Raw genomic sequence first — 27621 nt, forward strand, 5'->3', positions numbered from 1 at the left:
GTAGTAGTGTGTATATCCAGAGAAGGCAATGGCACCCCACTCCAGTACTCTTGCCTGGGAAATCCCATGGACAGAGGAGCCTCGTAGGCTACAGTCCATGGGGTTGCTGAGAGTCGGACATGACTGGGCGACTTCATTTTCACTTTTCACTTTCATGCATTGGAGAAGGAAATGGCAACCCACTCCAGTGTTCTTGCCTGGAGAATCCCAGGGACAGAGGAGCCTAGTGGGCTTCCATCTATGGGGTCGCACAGAGTCAGACACGACTGATGTGACTTAGCAGCAGCAGCAATGTGTATATGTGAGTGCTGAAGAATTGATACTTTCAAACTGTACTGCTGGAGAAGACTTTGGAGAGACCATTGGACATCAAGGAGATAAAACCAGTCAATCCTAAAGGAACTCAATTCTGAATATTCATTGGAAGGACTGATGCTGAAGCTCCAATACTTTGGCCACCTGATGCAAAGGGCTGACTCATTGGAAAAGACCCTGATGCTGGGAAAGATTGAAGGCAGGAGGAAAAGAGGGCAACAGAGGATGAGATGGTTGGATGGCATCACCGACTTAGTGGACATGAGTTTAAGCAAACTCTGGGAGATAGTGAAGAACAGGGAAGCCTGGCGTGTTGCTGTCCATGGGGTCACAAAGAGTCGGACATGACTTAGCAAGTGAACAGTACATAGTGTGTGTATGTTAATCCCAAACTCCTAATTTATCCCTACTCTGCCTTCGCCTTTGGTAACTATACATTTGTTTTCAATGGTTGTGGGTCAGTTGTAAATAAGTTCATTTGTATCATTTTTTTTTTTTAGATCACCCGTATAAGTGTATCATATGATATTTATCTTTCTCTCTCTGGCTTACCTCACTTAATATGATAAACTCTAGGTCCATCCATATTGTTGCTGCTGCTGCTGCTGCTAAGTCGCTTCAGTTGTGTCCGACTCTGTGCGACCCCAGAGACGGCAGCCCACCAGGCTTCCCTGTCCCTGGGATTCTCCAGGCAAGAGCACTGGAGTGGGTTGCCATCTCCGTCTCCAATGCATGAAAGTGAAAAGTGAAAGTGAAGCCGCTCAGTCGTGTCTGACTCCCAGCGACCCCATGGACTGCAGCCCACCAGGCTCCCCCGCCCATGGGATCCTCCAGGCAAGAGTACTGGAGTGGGGCGCCATTGCCTTCTCCAATCATATTGTTGCAAATGGCGTTGTTTTTTTTTTTTTTTTTTATGGCTGACTAATATCAAAGGCAAAGATTTGTGATGGGCTCTGCCCCAAGAATGTGAGGACTCTGAACAGTGTTGAGGGCTTTATTTGCCACACACACTCTCTTTCTCCTCCTGGGTCCCTGGATACCTTCTAACACCATTGGTTTATTCCTACTTTTCTGGTTTTCAGAAAGTCTTGGAATCTTGAGTTTTTCTCAATATTTATACAGATGTTCTAGCAGGAGCACTGAAAACAGGCCCACATTATGGGATGTTATCCTAGGCAGGCCAAACTGAAAGCTTTCTCTCTTGGGTGGTTCAGACCACAAACAGCAGCCATGATGCCCGGACGATCAATTGAACCAGCCAATTCATCAGTAAATGAAGAGGGGAGGGCAACTATCCACTCCTGCCGAGAGCCAGCTGCCTGGCTGCTTGGCTGATGGCAGACTTGGCTGATAGATGACCTTCATCAACAAGTAAGTAATTTGAGATCACCAACAGGACCATAGTATCATTCCAGATACTTTGGAACCTTTTTAAACATGCAGTTTCTATACTCACAGGGCTTAAGGATGACAGAGTGGAAAAAATAAAAAAACAAAAAACAAAAAAAAAACATGGGCTTAGAATTTATTTTACAACTGATAGCACTAAAATTTACATGAATAATTATTTCTCTTCCCCACATACCAAAGCCAAAGGTTATTTCCTTACCTTTTCTGTTTTATTCTTGTTTAATATTTATCTGATGAATTATAATATTAAAGAGTTATATCTTCATTAGAACAGCAAGGAAGAAAAAGGAAGGTAAAGTCCCAAATTTTCTTCCACTGGGTATATACACTGCTTACTATGGTCCAACTCTGCACTATTTGATTGAAGAGATGACATAAACAATCATATGCCAGCACATTCTACAGAACAGAACGTCCTACTTTCCATGCAGACCAGCTGTGTGGTCAGGCTGAATATGATCTGGCCCACTCTTTAAGTTTTTATGAAATTAGACAAAAGAGTATCATTTAATGCAAATTTACGATTGAACTCCGGGAGTTGATGATGGACAGGGAGGCCTGCTGTGCTACAGTCCATGGGGTCTCAAAGAGTTGGACATGACTGAGCGACTGAATTGAACTGATGATTAAACATGGGCTTCTAATAATATGTTCTAGAATGATGAACTTAACTAAAGTGTCACTCAGACAAATGTTCTACCTCAGCCTTCCCTCAAATTACAAGAAATTTTATCCTACAAATGTATTTAGATCAGTCTACCAAGACAATAGAAATAAAACAAAAAATAAACAAATGGGACCTAATCAAACATATAAGCTTTGGCACAGCAAAGGAAACCACGGACACAATGGAAAGAAAACATACAGACTGGGAGAAAACATTTGCAAGGGATGCGACCAGTGAGGCCTTAACTTCCAAAATCTATAAACAGCTCATACAACTCAATAACAAAGAAACAAACAACCCAATCAAAAACTGGGCAGAAGATCTAAACAGACATTTCTCCAAAGAATAAATACAGATGGCCAACAGGTGCGTGAAAAGACGCTCAACATCACTAACAGAAAAATGTAAATCAAAACTATACTGAGGTTCTACTACCTTACACAGGTCAAAACGGCCGTCGTTAAAAAGTCCACAAGTAACAAATACCGATGAGGCTGTGGAGAAAATGGAACTCTCCAACACTGTTGGTAGGAGTGCAAATTGGTGCAGTCATTATGGAGAACTGTGTGGAGGCTCCTCAAAAACCTAAACAGTTGCTGTATGATTTAGCAATCCCACTCCTGGGTGTATATCAGGAGAAAACTATAAAAACAGTTACATGTCCCCAGTGTTCACTGTAGCGGCATTTATAATAGCTAAGGCATAGAAGCAACCTAAATGTCTATCAAGAGGTGAACGGATAGAGAAGATATAATAGATACACACAACGGAATACTACTCAGCCATAAAAAGAAAGAAATGAATGCCATTTGCAGCAACATGATGGACCTAGTGATGATCATACTAAGTGCAATAAGTCAGACAGAGAAAGATAAATATCATAGGATATCACTTGTATGTGGAATCTACAATATGACGCAAACGAACTTACCTTGAAACAGAAACAGAGGCACAGGCATAGGGAAAAAGCTTGTGCTTGCCCAGGGTAGGAGTTGGGGAGGGAAGGATTGGAAGTTTGAGACTACCTAATGCACGCTATTATGTCCAGAATGCGTAAGCAACAAGTACAGGAAACTATATTCAACAAGTGAAGTGAAGTCGCTCAGTTGTGTCTGACTCTTGGCGACCCCATGGTCTGTAGTCTACCAGGCTCCTCCGCCCATGGGATTTTCCAGGCAAGAGTACTGGAGTGGGGTGCCATTTCCTTCTCCAGAGGATCTTCCTGACCCAGAGATTGAACCTGGGTCTCCTGCATTGTAGGCAGACGCTTTACCATCTGAGCCACCAAGGAAATCCTGGACTATATTCAATGGCTTATCACAGGACTATATTCAATGTCCTGTGATAAACCACAATGGAAAAGAATCAGTTCAGTTCAGTTCAGTCGCTCAGTCATGTCTGACTCCTTGAGACCCCATGAACTGCAGCACGCCAGGCCTCCCTGTCCATCACCATCTCCCAGAGTTCACTCAGACTCATGTCCATCGAGTCCATGATGCCATCCAGCCATCTCATCCTCTGTCGTCCCCTTCTCCTCCTGCCCCCAATCCCTCCCAGCATCAGAGTCTTTTCCAATGAGTCAACTCTCCACATAAGGTGGCCAAAGTACTGGAGCTTCAAGAATATATATATATATATATCACATAATAATTTTTCTATATAGCAGAAATTAGAACAACATTGTAAATCAACTACATTTCAATAATTAAAAAATTATGTCAAAATGGTAAATTTCAAGCAAATGAGCTTTTATGTGATCAAAAACTCTCTCTGAATAAAGCATATATTTTCAGGAATTTGTGCCATTTGCATGTAGATTATACTTGTGTCCTATTTATTCTATCAATCTTGCTCTCCTCATATTTCCCCATATGGTAAACCCACCAAAAAATACACGGAAGAAGTAGAGAGAGCTTTCATCGATTTGAGATGTACATTCCCAAGTGTCTGGGAAGAGTTATTATTTATTGAAAAACCATCGGAAGTCAGTATAGTGACAATACACCACAGGGAAGCTCCCATGGGTTGAATTTTCAGCCATCTCAAAGTCATAGAACATTTCTCTTGAAATAAAAGTATTTTTACATTGTTCAGATTCTTTTAAAAGTGTTACACAATCATGCAGACAATTGGGGGGATTCTGATTAAATTGAATTATGATTTTATAGCAACACGCCAAGTAAATGTTTGGCCATCATATACCGATGACTGAAACGTCTTTGCATTTGAACTACTAATTCTTCATTACCCTTATTTGTGGATAGATTTTTATTTCTAATTAGACACTTTGAAGTTGTTTGAAACTCTTGCGTTATCAGAGCATTATCATATGTCAATGTTATCTTCAAGTGCAAATTCCTCTGCTTTTTAAATAGAGTTATCTCCAATGCATACATAACATTGATATTTGTCAGTACGTATTGTACAAAATTCTTTCTCTGAACAACCACTGTGTACTGGAGGAGGGGTTATTAAAGACAAAGTCCTGTGACATTCCCAGTTGCCCCACACCCTTATCAGCACTTAGTATTGTTAGTTTTATGCATTTTAGGGTTTCTGATGGTTGAGGTGCACTGCTTTGGCACATTGATAGTGGGGGTATAAATCAGTGCAAACTTTTTGGAAAACTGTTTGGCTTGAAGATGTAAGTGAATATCATCCAGTCTACTCCCAAAGTATAGACCCAGTAGAAATGTGTATGAAAGACACATACAAGAATGCATATAGCAGTAATATTTATAAAAGCAAAATCTGGAACAACTGAAATATCTATCAATAACAGAACGGAGAAACAGATCAAGGAATATTCACACAGTAAAACAGTAATTCATTCAAAAAACTAAGATTCTGGCATTCGGTCCCATCACTTCATGGCGAATAGATGTGGAAACAATGGAAACAGTGACAGACTTTATTTTCTCGGGCTCCAAAATCACTGCAGATGTTCACTGCAAGCATGAAATTTTAAAAGACACTTGCTCCTTGGAAGAAAAGCTATGATCCACCTAGACAGCATATTAAAAAGCAGAGACGTTACTTTGCCAACAAAGGTCCATCTAGTCAAAGCTATGGTTTTTCCAGTAGTCATGTATGGATGTGAGAGTTGGACTATAAAGAAAGCTGAGTGCCAAAGAATTGATGCTTTTGAACTGTGGTGTTGAAGAAGACTCTTGAGACTCCCTTGGACCGCAAGATCAAACCAGTCCATCCTAAAGGAAATCAGTCCTGAATATTCACTGGAAAGACTGATGCTGAAGCTGAAATTCCAATACTTTGGCCTAATGCGAAGAACCAACTCATTAGAAAAGACCCTGTTGCTGGGAAAGACTGAAGGCAGGAGGAGAAGGGGACGACAGAGGATGAGGTGGTTGGATGGCATCATTGACTCGATGGACGTGAGTTTGAGCAAGCTCCGGGAGTTGGTGATGGACAGGGAAGTGTGGTGTACTGCAGTCCCTGGGGCAAAGAGTTAGACACGACTGAGTGACTGAACTGAGCCTAACTCAGCTGAGTAGGATTGAATGAACTGCTGATATTCACCAGACTGATTCATCTCACAAGTATATAAGAAGCTGGGAATGAAAAGTGCATCCTGTAAAATACCAGTGAAAAGTTCAGTAATGGGTAAAACTAGTTCATGGTCCTGAGACAGTGTGATTCCCTTAGGGAGGGCCCGTTGTGACTGAAGTACACCTGAGGGGGTTTGGGCATTATTCCCCTCTCATCTGATGTTCTGTTTCTTTACCTGAGTGGTGAGTGCACAGGGTGCTCATAGTCATCAAGCTGTGCACTCATAATATGTGTACTTTCTGATGCATGTTACAGCTTAACAGTAAATTCAAGAGATCTAATAAATAGCATGGTGATAATAGGCTGTGATACTCCAAAGTTGCTAAAAGACCAGGTTTTAAATATTCTTACCACACACAAAAAAGTGATAATTATGTACCTGTTAAAGGACTTAGCTAACACTAAGGTGGTCATCCTAATATGTAAATATATCAAACCAACCTGTTGTACATCTTAAAGTTATGCAACGTTATATAGATATTACATTGTATACACAATTTTATCTCCACTTTTAAAGTTTTAATGAATGTTTTAAAAAACCTACAAAATCCTAATTCATTATGGTTTTGAAGATTGACATGTGGGTGATCAAAGTCCTAGAGTACTGATGTCCAGTGGACTTGGCATATCCCCTAGGGTGGCACACGTCCTGTTTGTTTTGGTGTAGGTTATGCCTGCTCAACAGGGTTGCATCCCCATTAAAGCAGGTATTTGTGGGTTATACATTTTGGCTAATATGCTTTTAGCTGACTTGGACTCAAGGAAATTAAGCTAATATTCTCAGTGGAGAAAGACTCTTGGAGAAGAGAAAAAAGAGACAGCGCCAATTCTTTCACCCTGTCCATGTTTTGAGGTGCCCTGCAGTATTCTTGCTTTGAGAACCCCACGAACAGTATGAAAAGACAAAATGATAGGATACCAAAAGAGGAATTCTCCAGGTCATTAGGTGCCCAATATGCTACTGGAGATCAGCAGAGAAATAACTTCAGAAAGAATGAAGGGATGGAGCCAAAGCAAAAACAATACCCAGTTATGGATGTAACTGGTGATAGAAGCAAGATCCGATGCTGTAAAGAGCAATATTGCATAGGAACCTGGAATGTCAGGTCCATGAATCAAGGCAAATTGGAAGTGGTCAAACAAGAGATGGCAAGGGTGAACGTTGACATTCTAGGAATCAGAGAACTAAAATTGACTGGAATGGGTGAATTTAACTCAGATGACCATTATATCTACTACTGTGGGCAGGAATCCCTCAGAAGAAATGGACTAGCCATCATGGTTAACAAAAGAGTCCGAAATGCAGTACTTGGATGCAATCTCAAAAACGACAGAATGATCTCTGTCTCCAAGGCAAACCATTCAATATCACAGTTATCCAAGTCTATGCCCCAACCAGTAATGCTGAAGAAGCTGAAGCTGAACAGTTCTATGAAGACCTATAAGACCTTTTAGAACTAACACCCAAAAAAGATGTCCTTTTCATTATAGAGGACTGGAATGCAAAAGTATGAAGTCAAGAAACACCTGGAGTAACAGGCAAATTTGGCCTTGGAATGCGGAATGAAGCAGGGCAAAGACTAATAGAGTTTTGCCAAGAAAATGCACTGGTCATAGCAAACACCCTCTTCCAACAACACAAGAGAAAACTCTACACATGGACATCGCCAGATGGTCAACACCAAAATCAGATTGATTATATTCTTTGCAGCCAAAGATGGAGAAACTCTATACAGTTAACAAAAACAAGACCAGGAGCTGGCTGTGGCTCAGATCATGAACTCCTTATTACCAAATTCAGACTGAAATTGAAGAAAGTAGGGAAAACCACTAGACCATTCAGGTATGACCTAAATCAAATCCCTTATAATTATACAGTGGAAGTGAGAAATAGATTTAAGTGCCTAGAACTGATAGGTAGAGTGCCTGATGAACTATGGACGGAGGTTCATGACATTGTACAGGAGACAGGGATCAAGACCATCCCCATGGAAAAGAAATGCAAAAAATCAAAATGGCTGTCTGGGGATGCCTTACAAATAGCTGTGAAAAGAAGAGAAGTGAAAAGCAAAGGAGACAAGGAAAGATATAAGCATCTGAATGAAGAGTTTCAAAGAATAGCAAGAAGAGATAAGAAAGCCTTCTTCAGCGATCAATGCAAAGAAATAGAGGAAAACAACAGAATGGGAAAGACTAGAGATCTCTTTAAGAAAATTAGAGATACCAAGGGAACATTTCATGCAAAGATGGGCTCGATAAAGGACAGAAATGGTATGGACCTAACAGAAGCAGAAGATATTAAGAAGAGGTGGCAAGAATTCATGGAAGAACTGTACAAAAAAGATCTTCATGACCCAGATAATCATGATGATGTGATCACTAATCTAGAGCCAGACATCTTGGAAAGTGAAGTCAAGTGGGCCTTAGAAAGCATCACTATGAACAAAGCTAGTGGAGGTGATGGAATTCCAGTTGAACTGTTTCAAATCCTGAAAGATAATGCTGTGAAAGTGCTGTACTCAATATGCCAGCAAGTTTGGAAAACTCAGCAGTCGCCACAGGACTGGAAAAGGTCACTTTTCATTCCAATCCCAAAGAAAGGCAATGCAAAAGAATGCTCAAACTAGCGCACAATTGCACTCATCTCACACACTAGTAAAGTAACGCTCAAAATTCTCCAAGCCAGGCTTCAGTAATATGTGAATTGTGAACTCCCTGACGTTCAAGCTGGCTTTAGAAAAGGCAGAGGAACCAGAGCTCAAATTGCCAACATCTGCTGGATCATGGAAAAAGCAAGAGAGTTCCAGAAAAACATCTATTTCTGCTTTATTGACTATGCCAAAGCCTTTGACTGTGTGGATCACAATAACCTGGAAAATTCTGAAATAGATGGGAATACCAGACCACCTAACCTGCCTCTTGAGAGATCTGTATGCAGGTCAGGAAGCAACAGTTAGAACTGGACATGGAACAACAGACTGGTTCCAAATAGGAAAAGGAGTCCGTCAAGGCTATATATTGTCACCCTGCTTATTTAACTTCTATGCAGAGTACATCTTGAGAAACGCTGGACTGGAAGAAACACAAGCCGGAATCAAGATTGCCGGGAGAAATATCAATCACCTCAGATATGCAGATGACACCACCGTTATGGCAGAAAGTGAAGAGGAGCTAAACAGCCTCTTGGTGAAAGTGAAAAATAGAGTGAAAAAGTTGGCTTAAAGCTCAACATTCAGAAAACAAAGATCATGGCATCCAGTCCCATCACTTCATGGGAAATAGTTGGGGAAACAGTGGAAACAGTGTCAGACTTAATTTCTTTGGGTTCCAAAGTCACTGCAGATGGTGATTGCAGTCATGAAATTTAAAGATGCTTACTCCTTGGAAGAAAAGTTATGACCAACCTAGATAGTATATTCAAAAGCAGAGACATTACTTTGCCAACTAAGGTCTGTCTAGTCAGGGCTATGGTTTTTCCTGTGGTCATGTACGGATGTGAGAGTTGGACTGTGAAGAAGGCTGAGCACTGAAGAATTGATGCTTTTGAGCTGTGGTGTTGGAGAAGACTCTTGAGAGTCCCTTGGACTGCATGGAGATCCAACCAGTCCACTCTGAAGGAGATCAACCCTGGGATTTCTTTGGAAGGAATGATGCTAAAGCTGAAGCTCCAGTACTTTGGCCACCTCATGTGAACAGTTGACTCATTGGAAAAGACTCTGATGCTGGGAGGGATTGGGGGCAGGAGGAGAAGGGGATGACCCAAGATGAGATGGCTGGATGGCATCACGGACTCGATGGACGTGAGTCTGAGTGAACTCTGGGAGATGGTGATGAACAGGGAGGCCTGGTGTGCTGCGATTCATGGGGTTGCAAGGAGTTGGAAACGACTGAGCGACTGAACTGAATTGAACTGAGGAAAATAATGGAATGAAGGGGAATGCCTTCATAGCTCTGAAGCACAAGGAAGTTCTGGAAATGCTTTCTCAAAAATTACATATGCAAACAGTGGCAAGACTGTCTCACTTTCCATACTCATCTCGTATATGAAGAGTATCAGGCACAAGGGACTTGCTTTTAAAACTCTAAACAGTTGTGCCCACGATGATTTCAACTCAGAACTGCCACGGCAATGCTTTAAAGTAGTGCTCCCTCTCCCCACCAGAAGTGCTGATGGGAAACGAGCCCTGACGTGATGTTAGTTTGCAGCCCCTCGGTCCAGCACACTTACTGGGTCTCCACGCAAGCCCTTTGCTCCATGGTCTCCAGAAATTCCTCTCTCTCCCGGTATCCCCTAAAGTCAACACAAAGGAGAAGAAGGACAAGAATTTTAAGTGACATTAATAAAAACAAGGAGCTTATCTTCTCCCCGATTTAAATTATTAAATGTTTTCTTACTAAAGTGATTTTGTAGAGAAGAGAAACAACCAATAGTTTCAGGCACCACGTGAGTAATTTAACAGCGGCCACAATTATTCGCCACAGTGGTAAATTCTGTGTTCCAGAGAGATTCATTGTCTTGTCCATTATTTTGTAACTACTGTGTGCACCAGATATTGGTTTTATCCTCTTTTGATGAGGCAACTGAGATTCAGAAAGATTATCCATATTTGACTCCCTACCCCTGAGTTTGGTCGTGGCTCCTTCTGGTCAACAGAAAGCATAAGATCTACTTGTAAGATCTACAGTGTCGCCATGAGAGTTCCAAGCCTAGGCCCCAAGGGGCCTTGAGAGAGCTTGTGTGTTTCTATTTGCTCCCTTGAGCTTCAGCCATGGCCATAAAAGGCTGGGCAGCTCTCTGCTCCCAGAAGGATAATAAGAGACAAGTGAAACAAAGCCCCCAGCCAACCTACAGACACATGAGCTAAGGTCAGCCACGCGCTGCCTAGATCAGCTGAACTTCCCAGACACATCAGAAATTAATATTTCTTGTTGCATGCAGCTGAGGTCTTCTGGTTATCCTAAAACACCTTCATGATCCTACCTGACAGCTATACCTGGTGTAACTGCCTTACTGTTTAGTCACACCTTGAATCCCCAGTACCGTTTCTACGTTGTCCCTTTATTGAAGGCCTACCTGGGCTCCTTCATTGCCTTTCTCTCCTTTTGCTCCAGGAAGACCACTGTCACCCTAAAACACAGAGAACAATAAACTCAAATTCTCATTTTCTTAATGAAAACTAGCTCAGAGGGTTTTCATGATACAAAAAGAAGGTTCTACCTGTTCTCCATTTAAGCCATCAATTCCACTTTCCCCAACTTCTCCCTGAAAAGACAGATGTGATCAGAATACAGCGCACTGCATTTACGTGGAAAGAAGCCAGACACCAAATAAAAAGTCAGATTTTGTGTTCTATATACACGGTCTTTGCTAGGCTGGCCCTGGGTCATATTAAACATTACTGAGTCATAGAAATTGTCAACCAAAAACAAACATTGTTTGCAACAAAAGGCATTAGTAAACAAAATGAAATGACTAGCAATGGAAAGGAAAGTCAACAAAGCCTCATTTGTACAGTCTACTGGTTAATCGCCTCAAAGATAATTCTAGGTAACAGATGGGCAGATAAATGATGTTTGGCACCATACCTCCTGTCCATTTAGTCCCCTGGTTCCCTGGAAATAGAAAGGACAGCAGGGGTTAGTGTGGGAAGAGGAACTAACATTGGGAAGCCTTCACAGTGTTTCGTGTAATCCTTACCTTAGGGCCTTTGGTGCCATAGCATCCTTTAGTGCCTTGTTCCCCCACAGGTCCACTGGCTCCTCTTTCTCCCTAAGGAAGAGCACAGACTCAGACGAGCTTTTCCTATTGTCATCTGGAATCTGTCCTGGAAATCTGACAACCTTCGTGTTGGATAAAAAAAAGCGCAACTGCTCATGGGCTTATAACCCAGAATTCATGCTTATAAAAACTGACAGTGGAAGCAAATCAGAGCTCCTCTGATGACAACCCTCTGTGTTGGATCCCACCCGGATACTCTCCAGGGTGGGGTAGTGTCCAAGAAAAACGGACATACAGCAACTGGCAGCTGAAATGCATTCTCAAGATTTCAGAAGACATTCTGGGAATAGACAGTGAAGAATTGACGAGACATCGGAGCATGATGCTCTAGGTAAGACCTAAGCAAGGGGCAGATTTCTTGACCAAATTCCTTCCCTTTCTCTCTTTCTATCTTTAACCTAAAATCACTCCTGTGATCCTTGTCTTGGTAATCCCACCAGCCGGTGCAGTCTTGAGAGCTGAAACAAAGATGTCATCCTCAGCCACTCTCTCCCCAAGTGGTCACCAAGGTACATCCATTCAACCTCCTTAACATATCTATTCACGCTGCCCTAAATTTTGTCCTGTACCTGCTGCTGCAAGACTTCTACCTGCAATCCCTACCTTGCCATCCTCCATGATGTTGCCTGAGCAGGCTTTCTAAACCCATGCCCTAGCCATTTTTAATCCTGTGCTTGAACATCATGGAGACAGTGGAAACAGACTTTATTTCTGGGGCCTCCAAAATCACTGCAGATGGTGACTGCAGTCCTGAAATTAAAAGACGCTTGCTCCTTGGAAGAAAAGCTATGACCAACCTAGATAGCATATTAAAAAGTAGAGATGTTACTTTGCCAACAAAGGTCCATCTAGTCAAGGCTATGGTTTTTCTAGTTGTCATGTATGGATGTGAGAGTTGGACTATAAAGAAAGCTGAGTGCCAAAAAATTGATGCTTTTGAACTGTGGTGTTGGAGATGACTCTTGAGACTCCCTTGGACTGCAAGGAGATCCAACCAGTCCATCCTAAAGGAAACCAGTCTTGAATATTCATTGGAAGGACTGATGCTGAAGCTGAAATTCCCTGCTTTGGCCACCTGATGCAAAGAACTGACTCATTTGAAAAGACCCTGATGCTGGTAAAGATTGAAGGTGGGAGGAGAAGGGCACTACAGAGGATGAGATGGTTGGATGGCATCACTGACTCAACGGACATGGGTTTGGGTAGACTCTGAGAGTTGGTGATGGATAGGGGAGCCTGACGTGCTGCAGTCCATGGGGCTGCAGAGTTGGACACGACTGAGCGACTGAACTAACTAACTAAACATCATTAAGTGATGCCCATCAACTGGAAGACACCTCCAAGTCTTTCTCAGAGTACTCGAGACTCCCAGAACTCTGGGTCTCGCAACTTAATCTCCTCTCACTGTGTCCTGGATTCTGGCCATGTTGACCATATGTCATTCTGCAAACACACAATTCTCTGACTCAGTTACACACCCTTGATCACACTATTCTCCCTGTGGTAGAATATTCTTCCCCCCTTAGCCTGGAGAAAGCTCTATCCGTCCTCAGATGCCACCCAAGCATTACCCCCTATCTGCAGCCTTCCTCTCAGGCTGTCACCTGAGGCGGTTCAGTAGTTGCACTTCCACACCCTATCACATTGCACCTCATATACCTCGAGCAGAGTTCTCGTGTGTAACAGTGAGACCAACTGCTTCTCATTTGTCTTTCCACCAGTCTGGAATTTACCTGAGACAGAAGCAATCTTTTTTTTTTTTCTTTATTTTTATTTCTGTGGTCTAGCACTGTGCCTGGCACATGGAAAGATACCTTAAGATGTACCTGTTAAATGAATGATGAGTGTATTTATGATGAGGTCTTTGATAAATAATGTGATAAACTGTAAGATGCTTAATATACACTTATTAAATGGATAGATGGAAGGAAGGAGGGAAAGAAGGAAGGAAAGATAAATGGATGAATAGAGGCAAGAAAGGGCAAGGTCCTAGATAAACAGTGTGGTGAGTGGGTTTACTCGTACAGAATGGAAGGGGGAAATGGCAGTGATTTGACTCTCCTAGTGAAAAAGAGTTTTTCACTGAGTTGATTATACAGTGTTGGTGGATAGTCCAAGAGGGGACAGTAGGTTAATAAAACACTGGTGACCTGGAAAAACCTCAGACTTTGCGAATGAATCCTTAGAACTTGACTTTTCTCACTTCCTTTTGAACTGATACAAATGCTTTCATAGTGTAGATATGTTCTTAGGAATAAATGGAGCTGGTTAAACCTTGACTTACAGCGGTGCCCTCCTCTCCCAGGTAGCCTTCACTGCCTTTAAAACCTGGAAGTCCCTGGGAATAAGGAAAGGAAGAATACATTAGCACTCCATAGACCAAAACTCAGAGGTAATCAAGCAAGAATTCTTCAACTTCACAGTTTTACTTTATGTAGAATAGTATGAGTTTGCAAAATACAGTGCCCCCCTCTGAACCTAAGCTGCATTTACACGCATAAAAATAAATGGAATTTTGAGACAAGTATCCAGATAACTCAAGGGTGGGTGTGTGAGAAACATATTTTCCATAGCTCTCTCTGGGGTTTAGAGCTGGGGTTTATAGAGCTGGAGTTTTTTTTCCTAGACAGACATTCAATGAATACAGCTATATTTGTCCCAGGCTAGAATTCTCCTCTTTTCATTAAAAATTCTTTTTGAAGATTTATGCTACATGTAAAATAGACCACACATATTTCTTTCCATTTTTCCTGATACCTGTTTAAAAAAGTTCTACCATTCTCTGTACATGAAATCAAAGCATTCAGGAAATAATTAGTGCAAAAACTTTCTTCAGAGAGACAGCCATGGTGATTTGGAAGTTACAGTGCTATCCATAAATTATCCAAAATCAAACACATGTGTAAATAAGTAGTACTGAAATTGTTAAACACATCTATAGTATGTTTATGCATATTTGAACATTTCTTCAAAGCCCAAATCATATTTTCACATAAGGGTACATTAACTTCTTTGGGTTAGGAAATACATGAATCTGTTGCTAGTTAACTGTTTTTAGACTTGGTCTGTTTTTACTTATATATTTCTGGCAGTATTTTGGTCTGGGTAGAGCTGAATGAAACATCTTGGCATCTCTTGCTGTGACAGGGTGATCTGATCTAGCTTTTCAGCAGACTACACAACTTATTCCCTATCTGATTTAAATGACTCTGCAGCCATTAAAAAATGGAAATTAAAATGACTCCTTACTTAGGAGGCTTTCGTTATTCAACATAAGAGATCCCAGTTGGTTTTTCTGCATCTTGGCATCACTGCCAGGACACTGGATAATCAACAATCTAGGCAGTTTCTCTCTCTCTCTCTCTTTTTTTCTTTTGGCTGTTCCGCCTGGCACGTAGGTCGAAACTACACTCCCTCAGTGGAAGCATGGACTCATAACCACTGGACTGCCAGGGACGTCCCATCGGCAGTGTTTCTCTTGATGCTTGTATAAAAAGGTTTTTTTTTTTTTTAAAGACTCCAATTTAGAAAACCAAGAAGCCTATGTAACTTGACATAGAAGCAGTGTGATAAATGGTTACCTCACAGGCTCTACCTGGGAGCCCTTATTTCTACCTAAACTCGTTTCTGGAAAACATACTATATTCAAATAAAATGAGCCACTACTGCAACTAAGATCACCGTTTTCCCTGCTGGTCCAGGGTCTCCCCTTGTGCCATCTCCTCCGATGCACTTGCAGAGTAGACAGCAGCACGTCCTCTCCGCAACATTGACCTTGAGGAGGGTAGGAATACGTTACACTTGGTGGAATCACCGCCCAATCACACTCACACCCAAGCTCGAGGTGCTCTAGAGAGGGTGAGGGAGACAGTCTTCACCTTTCATCCTTCCTTCCATGATCTGCATTCTCCACCATATGAGGAGTTCAGAATAAACTCAAAGATGCTTTTGTGTTCTCAAGAAAGCATCAGTTTTGCCACAGCCAACTCACTGCACACTAATTTATTAATGGGATCTCCTGTGCCCACATTGACCATGGTATTGTTAATTACCCCATATAATTCTGCCCCTAATAGTTTGTTCAATAAAAAGAATACATGCTGTTATTTTTCCTTTTCCTGCTTTGTGAAATATTTGTATGCTGGAGAATTTAGACTCTGTCCTTTGTCACATTGCTTGGCATGGAGTTCAATGGTCAACGGTTCTAGAACAGTTTGTGTAGGACAGGATGTCAAAGACACCAATTATGTGTTCACCATTCAGAAGCACTTGCTGTAGAGGGTGGCATATGAAGAGATTTTATACTCTGGTTACGTTTTTTACTCTGGCCAAGAAGCATGTTATATATTTTAAAAATCTGAGTAAATTTCATCCTGGACCTAGTTAGTCATCCCCTGAAAAACTGACCTAGTCCATCACATTTGGGGGCTCCTCTAGTGGGTCAGTTGGTAAAGAATCCGCCTGCAATGCAGGTGACCCAGGTTCACTTCCTGGGTCAGGAAGATCCCCTCTGGTTCACTTCCTGGGTCAGGAAGATCCCCTCTGGTTCACTTCCTGGGTCAGTAAGATCCCCTGGAGAAGGGAATGACAACCCACTCCAGTATTCTTGCCTGGAGAACAATTAACCCATAATATTTATTTTAAGGAAACTCTGTCTGTGATAAATACTGTGATTTGTCTCAGTGGGGTAGAATCAATCTTTGTGTTGAGAAGTTTCCCATCAAAATCCTAGTGTGATGAAAAATGAAAAAATTTTGTTATAACCATTTCACAATTTCTCCTCTAAACTGTTTCTTTTTATGTACTATTTCTTTTCCGATACTAGAAAATTCTGTTTTCCCCCCGTAAACCTCAGAAAACCCAATAAAACTTGAAATGTATGAAACCAAACAACAACGATGACAAAATGGATTCTGTGATTTAATATTAGATGAAATCAACTTTCTTTGGATCACTAATATCCTACAGCATATTTTACTATTAACGTTAAAATGGGCTATTTCTAAAACTAAACATTCCTTATACAGTATTGCATTTATGTGACATCTAAAAATTGATAACCTTGTCTGAGGAATAACTTCCTCCCTCTATGAATTACCAGTTTTAAATTACAAATTTCAGAGACAGAAAAAATTTTGTAAAATAGACACCATTTTCCCATGTAGAAAGGAATTACAGCAAAACTTCCACATTAAGTTACAAGAAAACGTCTATATTCTCTAAGCAATTATTTTTACATAATTACTACACTGAACACATTGTTCAAATATTTATATGCAAGATCTATTGTCAGAAGGTAGCAGGAGAATGGATAAAGAAGCTGTGATACGTATATACAATGGAATATTACTCAGTCATAAAAAGGAATGCATTTGAGTCAGTTCTAGTGAGGTGGATAAACCTAGAGCCTATTATACAGAGTGAACTAAGTCAGAAAGAGAAAAACTAATATCATTTATTAACATATACATACAGAATCTAGAAAGATGATACCGATGAACCTATTTGCAGAGCAGCAATAAAGACACAGATACACAGAGCAGACTCACGGACATGGGTGGAAGGCAAGAAAGGAGACAGTGGGATGTATGGAGAGAGTTAACATGGAGACGTATACATTATCATATGTAAGCTAGATAGCCAATGGGCATTTGCTCTATGACTCAGGGAACTCAAATCAGGGCTCTGTAACAACCTAGAAGGGCGGGGTGGGGAGGGAGGTTTAAGAGGGAGAGGACTAGATATGCCCATAGCTGATTTACACTGACATTTGGTAGAAACCAACACAGGAGTGTAAAGCAGTTATCCTTCAATTAAAAATAAATAGAGCTTCCCTGGTGGCTCAAATGGCAAAGAATCCACCTGCAATGTGGGAGACTGGGTTTGATCCCTGGGTTGGGAAGATCCCATGGAGAAGGAAATGGCAACATACTCCAGTATTCTTGCCTGGAGAATCCCAAGGACAGAGGAACCTGACAGGCTACATACAGTCCATGGGGTCTCAAGAGCTGGACATGACTTAGCCACTAACCCACCACCAAAAATAAATAAATTTAATTATGAAAAGGAAAGTAGCAGAAGCCAGCACCTTATTGGGAAGTGTCTTGATATGCTGATTACAGATTTTAAAAATTATAAGCAAATTGGAAATTTTCACTCTCTCATTAAAGGTGAACGTAGTCACAGATAACTTGAAAACCTTCACCAAGCTAGTTTGAACTCTTGTATGTTTCTAAACGAAAAAGGATAGTGATGCATCTATTTAGGGATCAGGTTCTAAAAATAGATTATAAGGCAAAAATTTCCATCGGTCAAGACAACCTTTAAACATCTTTTCATCATAAAGTGCGACATGGGAGGTCCATCATCACATCACTCATTTTTCTTCCAAGATTGGAACAGATGTTCTTTTCTCAACTGAACTCTATGGAATCAGCTCTATTCACAGGCCATTTGCAGAAAAAACACATATCTTAAACAGCAGAATTATATTCAGTGTGGTGAATTTTGGCATCTAGTATCTGCCAGGAATGTGAAAACCGGCTGACTGGAGGATCAACCAAGTCACTCTTACAGCCCAGACACCCTGTGGTGGCATATTTATTGACTGCAATTTGGGCAGGATTATAGGTGCTATTAAGTTTCTTCTTCCTTCTTCGTTTTCTCTTGGCCAAGCATATCAAGTAAGCATGCTTTCAGACATAGACAACAAACAGGGTTACCAAAGGGGAGAGTTGCAGGGGAAGGATAATAAGGAGTTTGGCATTAACATAAACATACTACTATATATAAAACAGATAACCAACAAGGACCTACTGTGTAGCACAGGGAACTAGAGCCAATACTTTGTAATAACCTATAAGGGAAAAGAATCTGAAAAAGAATATGTGTGTGTATATATATATATATCCATATATATATATATATGGATAACTGAATCACTTTGCTGTAACCTGAAATTAATACCATGTAAATAAACTATACTTTGATAAATAAATAGAGAACAATAACAAAAAGAAACATGCTTTGACATTGCTCTATGATATGATGTTTCTTTCAAAACACTCCCTCATTTTGGCTTTTCACAAAAATCAGAAAAGCCTGGTTCTACTCCCAAACGAGCAAAATCAGTTCACATTCATAAGCCTAAATATGAACCCTATAAACAAAACAAATAGAAAATTTAAACTCATGAGCCTTTTCTGAGTAACTCACCAGGTGCTTTGACAGTTGGCTCCCAAGATCCCCCATCCCAAGAGTGAGCTGTGTCCTGTACTCAAATCCTTTCCCAAATTCAACGTACAGAAGATCAGCCAGGTCGCCGGAGCTGGCGGGTCCGTCCAGAGCAATAGTGATGAGGGCATTCAGGCCTAGCCAACACAGTCAACAATTCTCCCATTAAGCAGAGTGGGGCTCCTTTAACCTCTCCGCATATGTATGAAAGTTGCTATTCCGGGAAGCCAGTTGCAAGAGGAACACTCATTTTACCCTCATTCATGCTCCCCAACCACACACAGTAAGACTGACAAGTGACAAAGTCATCACTAGCGATCAAAAGAATTTCCATTTTTCAAAACTAATTAGACTGGAGAATAATTTATGTAACAAATTATAACAGATCCTTGAGGCTTCTGGCGACTTAAAGTAAGATGTGATGATGTGATGTGAAGTCGCTCAGTTGTGTCCGACTGTTTGCGACCCCATGAACTATAGTGAGTTGAAAAGACTCCACAGAGAAAAGAGAAGCCTCCTGCACTGGTGGTTGGAATGTAAATGGGTGCAGCCACTATAGAAACATTACAGGGGTTCTTCAAAAACTATAAACAGAGCTATCGCATGACCCAGCAATCCCATTCCTGGAAATATATCCAGACAAAACTATAATTCGAAAAGATATATGCACCCCCATGTTCATAGCAGCACTCTTCACCATAGCCAAGACATGGGAGCAAACTACATATCCATCAAGAGATGAATGGATAAAGGTGTGATACATATCGTATATATATTACTCAGTCATAAAAGTAAGAATGCAATAAGGCCATTTGCAGCTACATGAATGGACCTAGAGATTGCTGTACTAAGAGAAGTCAGAAAGAGAAAGACAAATACCATATGGTGTCATTTATGTGTGGAATCTAAAATTCAACACAAATCAACTTATTCACAAAACAGAAACAGACGCCATGCTTGAGTCTTCACAAACATCGAAAACAAATTTATGGTTACCAAAGGGGACAGGAGGTGGGGAGAGATAAACTAGGACTTTGGGATTAGCAGACAAAAACTACTATACATAAAATAGACAGCAAAGTCCTTCTATGCAGCACAAAGAACTGTATCCAATACTCTGTAACAGACCATAGTGGGAAAGAATTTGAAAAGGATTGCATCTCTATATATCTGAATCACCTTACACTATACCACAAACCAACACATCATACATCAACTATGCTTAATAACAGCAATAAGGAATCCACAGAGCATTCTAAAGCACAGAAAGTCAAGAAAGTGAGTATTCTAAATTTTTGCCACTTGAAAGGGAGGTCCTTTGAGCAGTAGTGGGGTCTTCATCTGGAAGCTTATCAGAAATGCAGAATTTCAGGCCCCATCCAGACCCACAGAATCAGAATCTATATTTTAATAAAATCTCCAGGTGATTCACGTGCACATTAAAGCTTGAGAAGCATAACTCTAAATGACAATCCGGTTGGAATTACATGTACAAGAGACAGTTAAAGATCTCTTGTAAGGCAATTAGGAGCAAATGTCATATAACCAACCAGAGCTGTGACTCACAGACTCTGGAAGTTTATAGATTAACACGTTTCAAAGAAAACTTTTAGAGACTAAGAAAAAGTTGACTTATTTTATAAAGTAAGGACATTAAATGGTGACAGTAATAAGCCAGGCTATCATTAGGGTGGAGGTAAGCATGCAACAACTATGCTCCCATTTATTGATAATTACTATGTGCCTAGACGTTGGCTAAGTGCTTTACGTGCATTGCCTTATTTTTAAGATATAAATACAACATTACAGGTAAGTATGATTACAGCTCTATTTTACAGATGGGCAAAGGTTTTCACCAGACAGCCCGACTCCAAAGCTTATACTCAAAGGACATTTTAATAACAAAAATGTACTAAAGACATAATAATAAAGGCCAGTCCTAAAGTTGGATAAATTTAGTTTTATGAAAACATAACTATTTGGCATACCTTTTCTCACTTTTAGTAGGGATAGGTGAAGAATTCTTTGGATGGGACTTGAAAACCAATGGATCAGAATAGATAAAGAATATTCCAAGGACGTGGCAGAGTCAAGAGTGCTTTCTTATAGAAGTTTCTATATGACTTTGAGAGGGAAAGGAGAGTGAAGAGAACGTTTCAGGGATACAGTGAAGAGGCTCAAGTTCTGCAGGCAGCAAACAATGTGGTTGCTGATACGAAATAAAGGAAGAAATACCAACGAATAGGGTGCCTAACTTGTCCTAGTTTGCTGGAACTCTCCTGGTTTGAGTGCTGACAGTCTCTGGTTTGTCTCAAGCAAACAAAGACAGGTCACTTCCAAGAGTGAGAATGATGGGGAGAAGTGGGATCGGGGCTGGGAGAGGCCACGAAGAGCGCCACGTTCATCAACTGGTATCTAATGATCAAATGGAGGCATGCCAGTGGGTCTACCTATAAGGGGAAAAGATCTCCCATCTGATATTTCTTGTAAGTTCCAAGAAAGGTAGAAGTTCAAGAGTTATGAGAACCATGGGGTTGTTGATTTGCAGGAAATATGCATGTAACTATAATTTGTAACTCAGGTTTCCCTGGTGGCTCAGATGGTAAAGCATCTGCCTGCAATGCTGGAGACCTGGATTTGATCCCTGGGTCGGGAAGATCCCTTGGAGAAAGAAATGGCAACCCACTCCAGTACTCTTGCCTGGAAAATCCCATGAACAGAGGAGCCCAGTAGGTTATAGTCTATGGGGTTGCAAATAGTCGGACACGACTGAGAGACTTCACTTTCATTCACTTTCACTTTTACTTTTCTCAGGACAGAGGACTTCAATCCTGATCTTTCTGGACTCATCTGGTTCATATGATCTTAAACAAAGTGTTTTCAAATCTTAAAAAATGAATTAAGAAAAAGAAGCTTTCAAAAATTGGGAGAATAAAGAATCACTGAATAGATTCTAGAGTACTGGATTTTTTAAAGTGAAAAAACGGATTCAAACCCCAATCTCCATGGATTGGTTATAAAGCGATATCCATCCCTGAGGATCCTTTTCTCCTCGTCTCCTCTTGTTCCACGGTGATGGCTCAGTTTACATGTACAGAGTCCGGGCCTCAGGTTAGAGAGGCTCTCTTGGGTTAACAGATCAAGGGCTCAGCATCAACTCAGCATCTATGTGAAACGTGGGAGGTCACAGCCAGAGGTGCTCTCTGTTCCAACTGGGAGACATTCAACACCTTTCAAGGAACATTGTGGCCCACACCCTTTTATCTTTCCCACTGAAAGGCTATAGCTGGCATGAGTCCTCCAACCTTTACCTCTTTTTCAAAGTTGTTTGGGCTATTTTGGGTCCTTTACAATTCTACATATATTTTGAACCATTTTTTTTTGTACACTAACAAATATCTTGCTTTGATTTTGATTGTGACTTAACTGAATCTATAGATCTGTTTGGAGAGATCGACATTTAACCATATTCAGTCTTCTTTATCATTGTTTTAGTAATTTTCAGCAAACAGACAACTATAGTTTGTTAAGCATATAACTTGGCACTTCCTGTCATGTGTACATTGCAAATGGCTTTTTAAATTTTGTTTTCCACTTTTTCACTGTCAGCATTTAGAAATACAATTGATTTTGAATACTGGAAAAAAATTCTAAATTTCTGAGGATATTCAAAATCTAGCTTCTGAAGTCAAAACTCATTTACCAGTTTTCCTCAGGAGTTGGAAGAAAGAAGATTGGTCTTAGAAATCTGGGTGTTCCAAGAGAAACTTTCTGGAGAAAACTCTGATCATGTCTGCAAAGGTATATTTTCCCCAACAAAAGAAAAGCTGAAATTGAAAAAGGCCTTCCTATCCACCTGAGGGTCCTGTTCTCAGTCTTCATTAATATTTCCTATTCAGATAAAGAATAAAGGCCAAGACAGTAGAATAAAGAGAAACAGCTTTAGTAAATACAATAAAAATAAAACCCTTACCCTCCAGCTGTGACTTCAGTGAATTTTGCAATCTGTTTAAGATGGAGGAATAAGAATCGGTGAAAAGGCAAAATCTAATGGTGGCTCAGTGTTAAAGAATCTGCCTGCAATGCAGGAGACATGAGAGACGCAGGTTCAATCCCCGAGTCGGGAAGATCCCCTGGATAAGGTAATGGCAATGCACTCCAGTATTCTTGCCTGGAGAATCCCATGGACAGAGGAGCCTGGTGGGCTATAGTCCATGGGGTTGCAAAGAGTCAGACACGACTGAGTGATTAACACTTTCACTTTCAATCCACCTCTAGTAGTTAACCAGAGAGACAGGTCAGATGCCCTCAAAGCAGAGCCTGAGATAGCCATTTAGATGCTCATGATTTATTGAGGAAGCCCTCTCTAAAGAAGGGAACAAAGGCAAGCAGGGTCAGGCTGGGGAAGGCACTAAGCAAGACAGTGTTTCAGCGAAAGTCTAGCTTCAGCCTGATCCCGTGGGGAACTCTGGAGTCTGAGTTACACCATACAATTGGCATCCAAGCCTCTGCACTCCACCTGCTGCCCGAAGACGGGGACAGGGAGTAACCTTCCAGGCAAGGCTGGTGAAGGGCAGTTCCTCAGAGAGAGAGGGAACCTGCGGGTAACATGTGAGCAGCCAATACTCATAGCAGCTGGACGATGAGGGAGCCCGTCTGTAAGGGGGTCTGGGTGGGGTACCAGTAACATCCACTTACAAAAATCTGTTTCTATTCTTAGTCAAACCAAAACATGTGAATGCATTTTCCTACCACTGATCCATATTTTAGTACAAATGGACAATAAATCAGAATGAGCATTGGGTCCTAAAGCCAAGAGCCTGGTGCCAGAGCTTGAAAAACTCATTAACACCATAGTTGGTCCATTTGTCATCTGAGAGCAGGAATTGATTATGAAGTCCCAAGACATGAGTAAACTTGTCCACCAATGCTTGGAATTCTGAAAACTTTAGGAGTGTTAGAAGGAAATTGTCCAACCCTCCCATTCCTTAGTCAAGCAGAAGTATACATGGCTCACTTCTGCTGGCACTTAAGACATAGAAATGTTAGATAGCTTGGGGCAAGGGAGGCAGGAACATACTCCAGGAAAGCTAAGGAAGAAGAAATAAAATAATACGAGAGAAAGGATAAGACACTGGATTCAGCGCTATTTCATATGGGCAGGAGGAAAAAAGTAGACGCTGAAATGTTGTGAGAGCTTGCTTGCCCTCCCAAGTGCGTCCAGAGTAAAGAGGCTGCAAATTCAGTGCTGTCTGGGAGTCTGCAAATGTAAGAGCCAGGACTCGGTTTTGAGATTACAAAGTTCGCCAACACTCCTTTCCCAGCCCTCCCCATAAGTGGTACCTTCTTTTCTAAGTTCATCAGATTTTTGTTCAAGCTTTTCAATATCATCATCCAATCCATCCGAAAATAAGAGGGCCACCTAGGAGAGTATTCAAAACAGAAAAATGAGTAAAAAGGAAGTCATTGCAACTAAAAACCAATAAATAAAATAAAACTAAGTTACCTTTCCCCGAGCAGCTGACTTATTCTGAAAAGCATCCCACAGAGAACTCAAGTGGTTTGCGTTGAGAAGAGATGGTCCTTTAACTGTTAAATCCTTCAAGCTGTTCAGGATATTTTCACTGTAGATCTCAAACTTGGGGGAATATTTTTCTGCAGCATTGGTCACTTGAAAAGCCACACTAACCTGAGTCTCCGTGCCCACCTCACAGCTTACCCCATTGAGGGAGCTGACGACACGTAAGATGTCTTGAAGATAGGTTTCCATCCAGGACTGGCCTTCGAGCAAAGTCTGCCCATTCTGCTGAGTTGAGATGTCAAATCCCACCACAACATCCACAAAGCAATCTAGGATTCAAGGGAAAAGCATATTGTATCAGACCAATAAAGAACTTTATTTGACTTATGCATCATGGTTAAATCATGAGACTTGGAATTCTTGTTTCCATCCCAGTTATAAAGTTGGAAAACAAGGAAAAATGTGAATAATGGAAAGGCTCAGAATCCCTCTTTCACAACCTGTTAAAGTGGTATTTTTTCCCCCCAGCATCTATAAAATCTAGATGATTCTATAACAAAGTTCTGAAAGATTCCATTGTGTCCACTGAAGAAGCTATGAAGAGTCACTTAAATAGCTGAAACATGTTGTGGAAATGTTAATAGTCCAAAAGAGAAAATTCATTTCATACTACATGTCAACTGAGGTCATTCAACAAATATTAAATTATAATTATAAGGGGAAAACATTTGAAAACAGAAAGTTGTTTAGAAAAATAAATTAAAAAAAGAAAAACTCCTAAAGGAATGATTTTGATGATTTAATCCCTGAACAGAAAACCACTGAATTACTAGAACACATTACTGTCTTCAAGGAAAACACTCTCTTGTGAAAACACAAAGATGCCAAAATGTCATCACTGAGTGTTCCTAGGAACTATCCTCTTTAAAAATGGAGTATTTTAACTTTTTATCTAGATTACTAAAATTACAAACTCTAGTAAATAAGTTCCTGGTGTTTATTTAACTAATTCAGATTGATGAATGAGTCCATGATTATGTGATCAAAGAAATGGAATTTGGGGAACAGTCCAGAGGTGGCAGTCATATGTCTAAATACAATCAGAGAGAGTGGATCATATAAGTCAAGTGGGCTCTCATGGAATGGCCTTGCAGACTGTACAGAGATGTCTGCCCTCAAATCAAGAGCCCTTCAGAGCTAGCAAGAGGAGGCAGAGATGGTTTAGGAAGTGGGCTAGGAAGAAGGCTGAAAATGGATTTCCAAAGAGAAATAATGAAGGATGGAAGTAGAATAGCAGGTTCAGTTCAGTTCAGTTCAGTTGCTCAGTCGTGTCTGACTCTTTGCGACCCCATGATCGCAGCACGCCAGGCCTCCCTGTCCATCACCAAACTCCCGGAGTTCACTCAGACTCACATCCATTGAATCAGCGATGCCATCCAACCATCTCATCCTCTGTCGTCCCCTTCTCCTCCTGCCTCCAATCCCTCCCAGCATCAGAGTCTTTTCCAAGAATAGCAGGAGTGGGAATCAAAAGCGGGTTAGGACTGGCTACCAAGGGTGGTAAAAACAAAAAAACTAGTGCTCTGAGAATCTGACAACTAGCAGTAAGGAACCCCGGAGTGAGGAGGCAGACTTTAGTTTCAGTACCGTACAGGTCACTACTGTGTTACTACTAAACCACTTCTGCCAAATCTCTTTACCTCTCTGAGCATTAATCTTCTTGTTTATAAAAGTAAGAAGATTATATATTTCAAGATAAAAGTACAAAAGAACAAGGAAAAGAAAGGATTGGGCAAGACAGTAACGGTCTCCTGGTTCCCTGCCAAACTCCAAAGCTGATTTTAATTATCTGACTTATAAAGAAAGTCCTTAATTGGAGTTAATGATGGCAGAGTTTTAGTATTAAGAAACACGGTCCAACAAATGAACTTATTTAAGAAACAGACTCACAGATGTAGAGAAAAAACTTACGATTGCCAAAGAGGGATGGGGATGGTGGAGAGACAAATTGGGTTAGTAGATACAAACTACCATATACATAAATAGAAAAGCAACAAGGCCCTACTGTGTAGCACAGGGAATTATATTCAATCTTTTATCATTAACCATAATGAAGAATAATATGAAAAATAATATATATGTACAACTGAATCACTTTGATGTACAACAGAAATTAACACAACATTATAAATTAACTATACTTCGATAACATTTTTTTAAAAAGAAAGAAATATGGTCAAGATAGTAGGGTATATTAATAAGATTAGAAGACAGATTCTGGAGAAAACACTTATTTTAAGTGCAAAGTTGGGCTGTTGGTGGTTATTAGCTGGGATAAGAGAAAATTTTTGTTGGAGATTTAAAAGAAGGGGATATCTTAGATGAAAAAAAGAGAAAGAAAGATCTGGAAAATATAATTAGGTAAGTGAAGTGAAAGTGAAAGTCACTCAGTCGTGTCCGACTCTTTGAGATCCCATGGGCTATACAGTCCATGGAACTCTCCAGGCCAGAATACTGGAGTGGGTAGCCTTTCCCTTCTCCAGGGGATCTTCCCAACCCAGGGACTGAACCCAGGTCTCCTGCATTGCAGGCAGATTCTTTACCAGCTGAGCCACTAGGGACGCCCACACTTAGGTAAAGACCTAGTTTGTATACGTCCGAGATCCGCTGTCCACACACACCCCCAGGGGCTGGACGCCTGTCCCCTGGAGAGCCTCAGCAGCACCACTGCTGGCTCTCCCACACAGTGTGTTCTGGGCAGGGTTTCACACAGCCTCCATCCTCTCCCTGCAGTAGGGCTTCAATGACTCTGGTCCAACCCATGTCCAACCCAACCGAACTCACGGGAGCTCTGGCCCCTTCCACCACTTCAGCCAGATTCAACACACTGCCGCTCCCATGTCTGACTTTCCAAAGGGCTGGATAACACAGTTCTGTGGTGTGGGAGCGCAGCTCTCCATGGGGTGAACTGTGAGCACTGAAAGGCAGAAGGTGGGAAGGAACCAGCAGATAAGTGGCTCTTCTTCCTCTGATTGACTGGTCTGTGCAGTGTTTCTGGGACTTCCCAGGTGACCTTCTGCAGGACCAGCGTACCAGTGATGCCTTCTCAGAAGCTGTAGCGAGCTT

The 27621-nt window shown here is 41.1% G+C and overlaps 1 protein-coding gene across 1 annotated transcript in view; it reads right to left on the reverse strand.

The window, feature by feature from the left end:
* The window catches only part of COL6A6 (collagen type VI alpha 6 chain), a 120239-nt gene that overhangs the window by 70849 nt on the left and 21769 nt on the right, over positions 1–27621 (reverse strand). Inside the window, exons 8-17 of the mRNA XM_068989240.1 lie at positions 24481–24824; positions 24318–24396; positions 18957–19111; positions 15423–15515; positions 14026–14079; positions 11661–11732; positions 11549–11575; positions 11181–11225; positions 11037–11090; positions 10191–10253 (exon numbers count right to left, since the gene is read on the reverse strand). Coding sequence (XP_068845341.1) covers positions 10191–10253; positions 11037–11090; positions 11181–11225; positions 11549–11575; positions 11661–11732; positions 14026–14079; positions 15423–15515; positions 18957–19111; positions 24318–24396; positions 24481–24824 — 986 coding nt within the window. The remainder of the gene's footprint in view (positions 1–10190; positions 10254–11036; positions 11091–11180; positions 11226–11548; positions 11576–11660; positions 11733–14025; positions 14080–15422; positions 15516–18956; positions 19112–24317; positions 24397–24480; positions 24825–27621) is intronic.

Source organism: Capricornis sumatraensis, chromosome 1, assembly GCF_032405125.1.
Source record: "Capricornis sumatraensis isolate serow.1 chromosome 1, serow.2, whole genome shotgun sequence".
Lineage (NCBI taxonomy): Eukaryota > Metazoa > Chordata > Mammalia > Artiodactyla > Bovidae > Capricornis > Capricornis sumatraensis.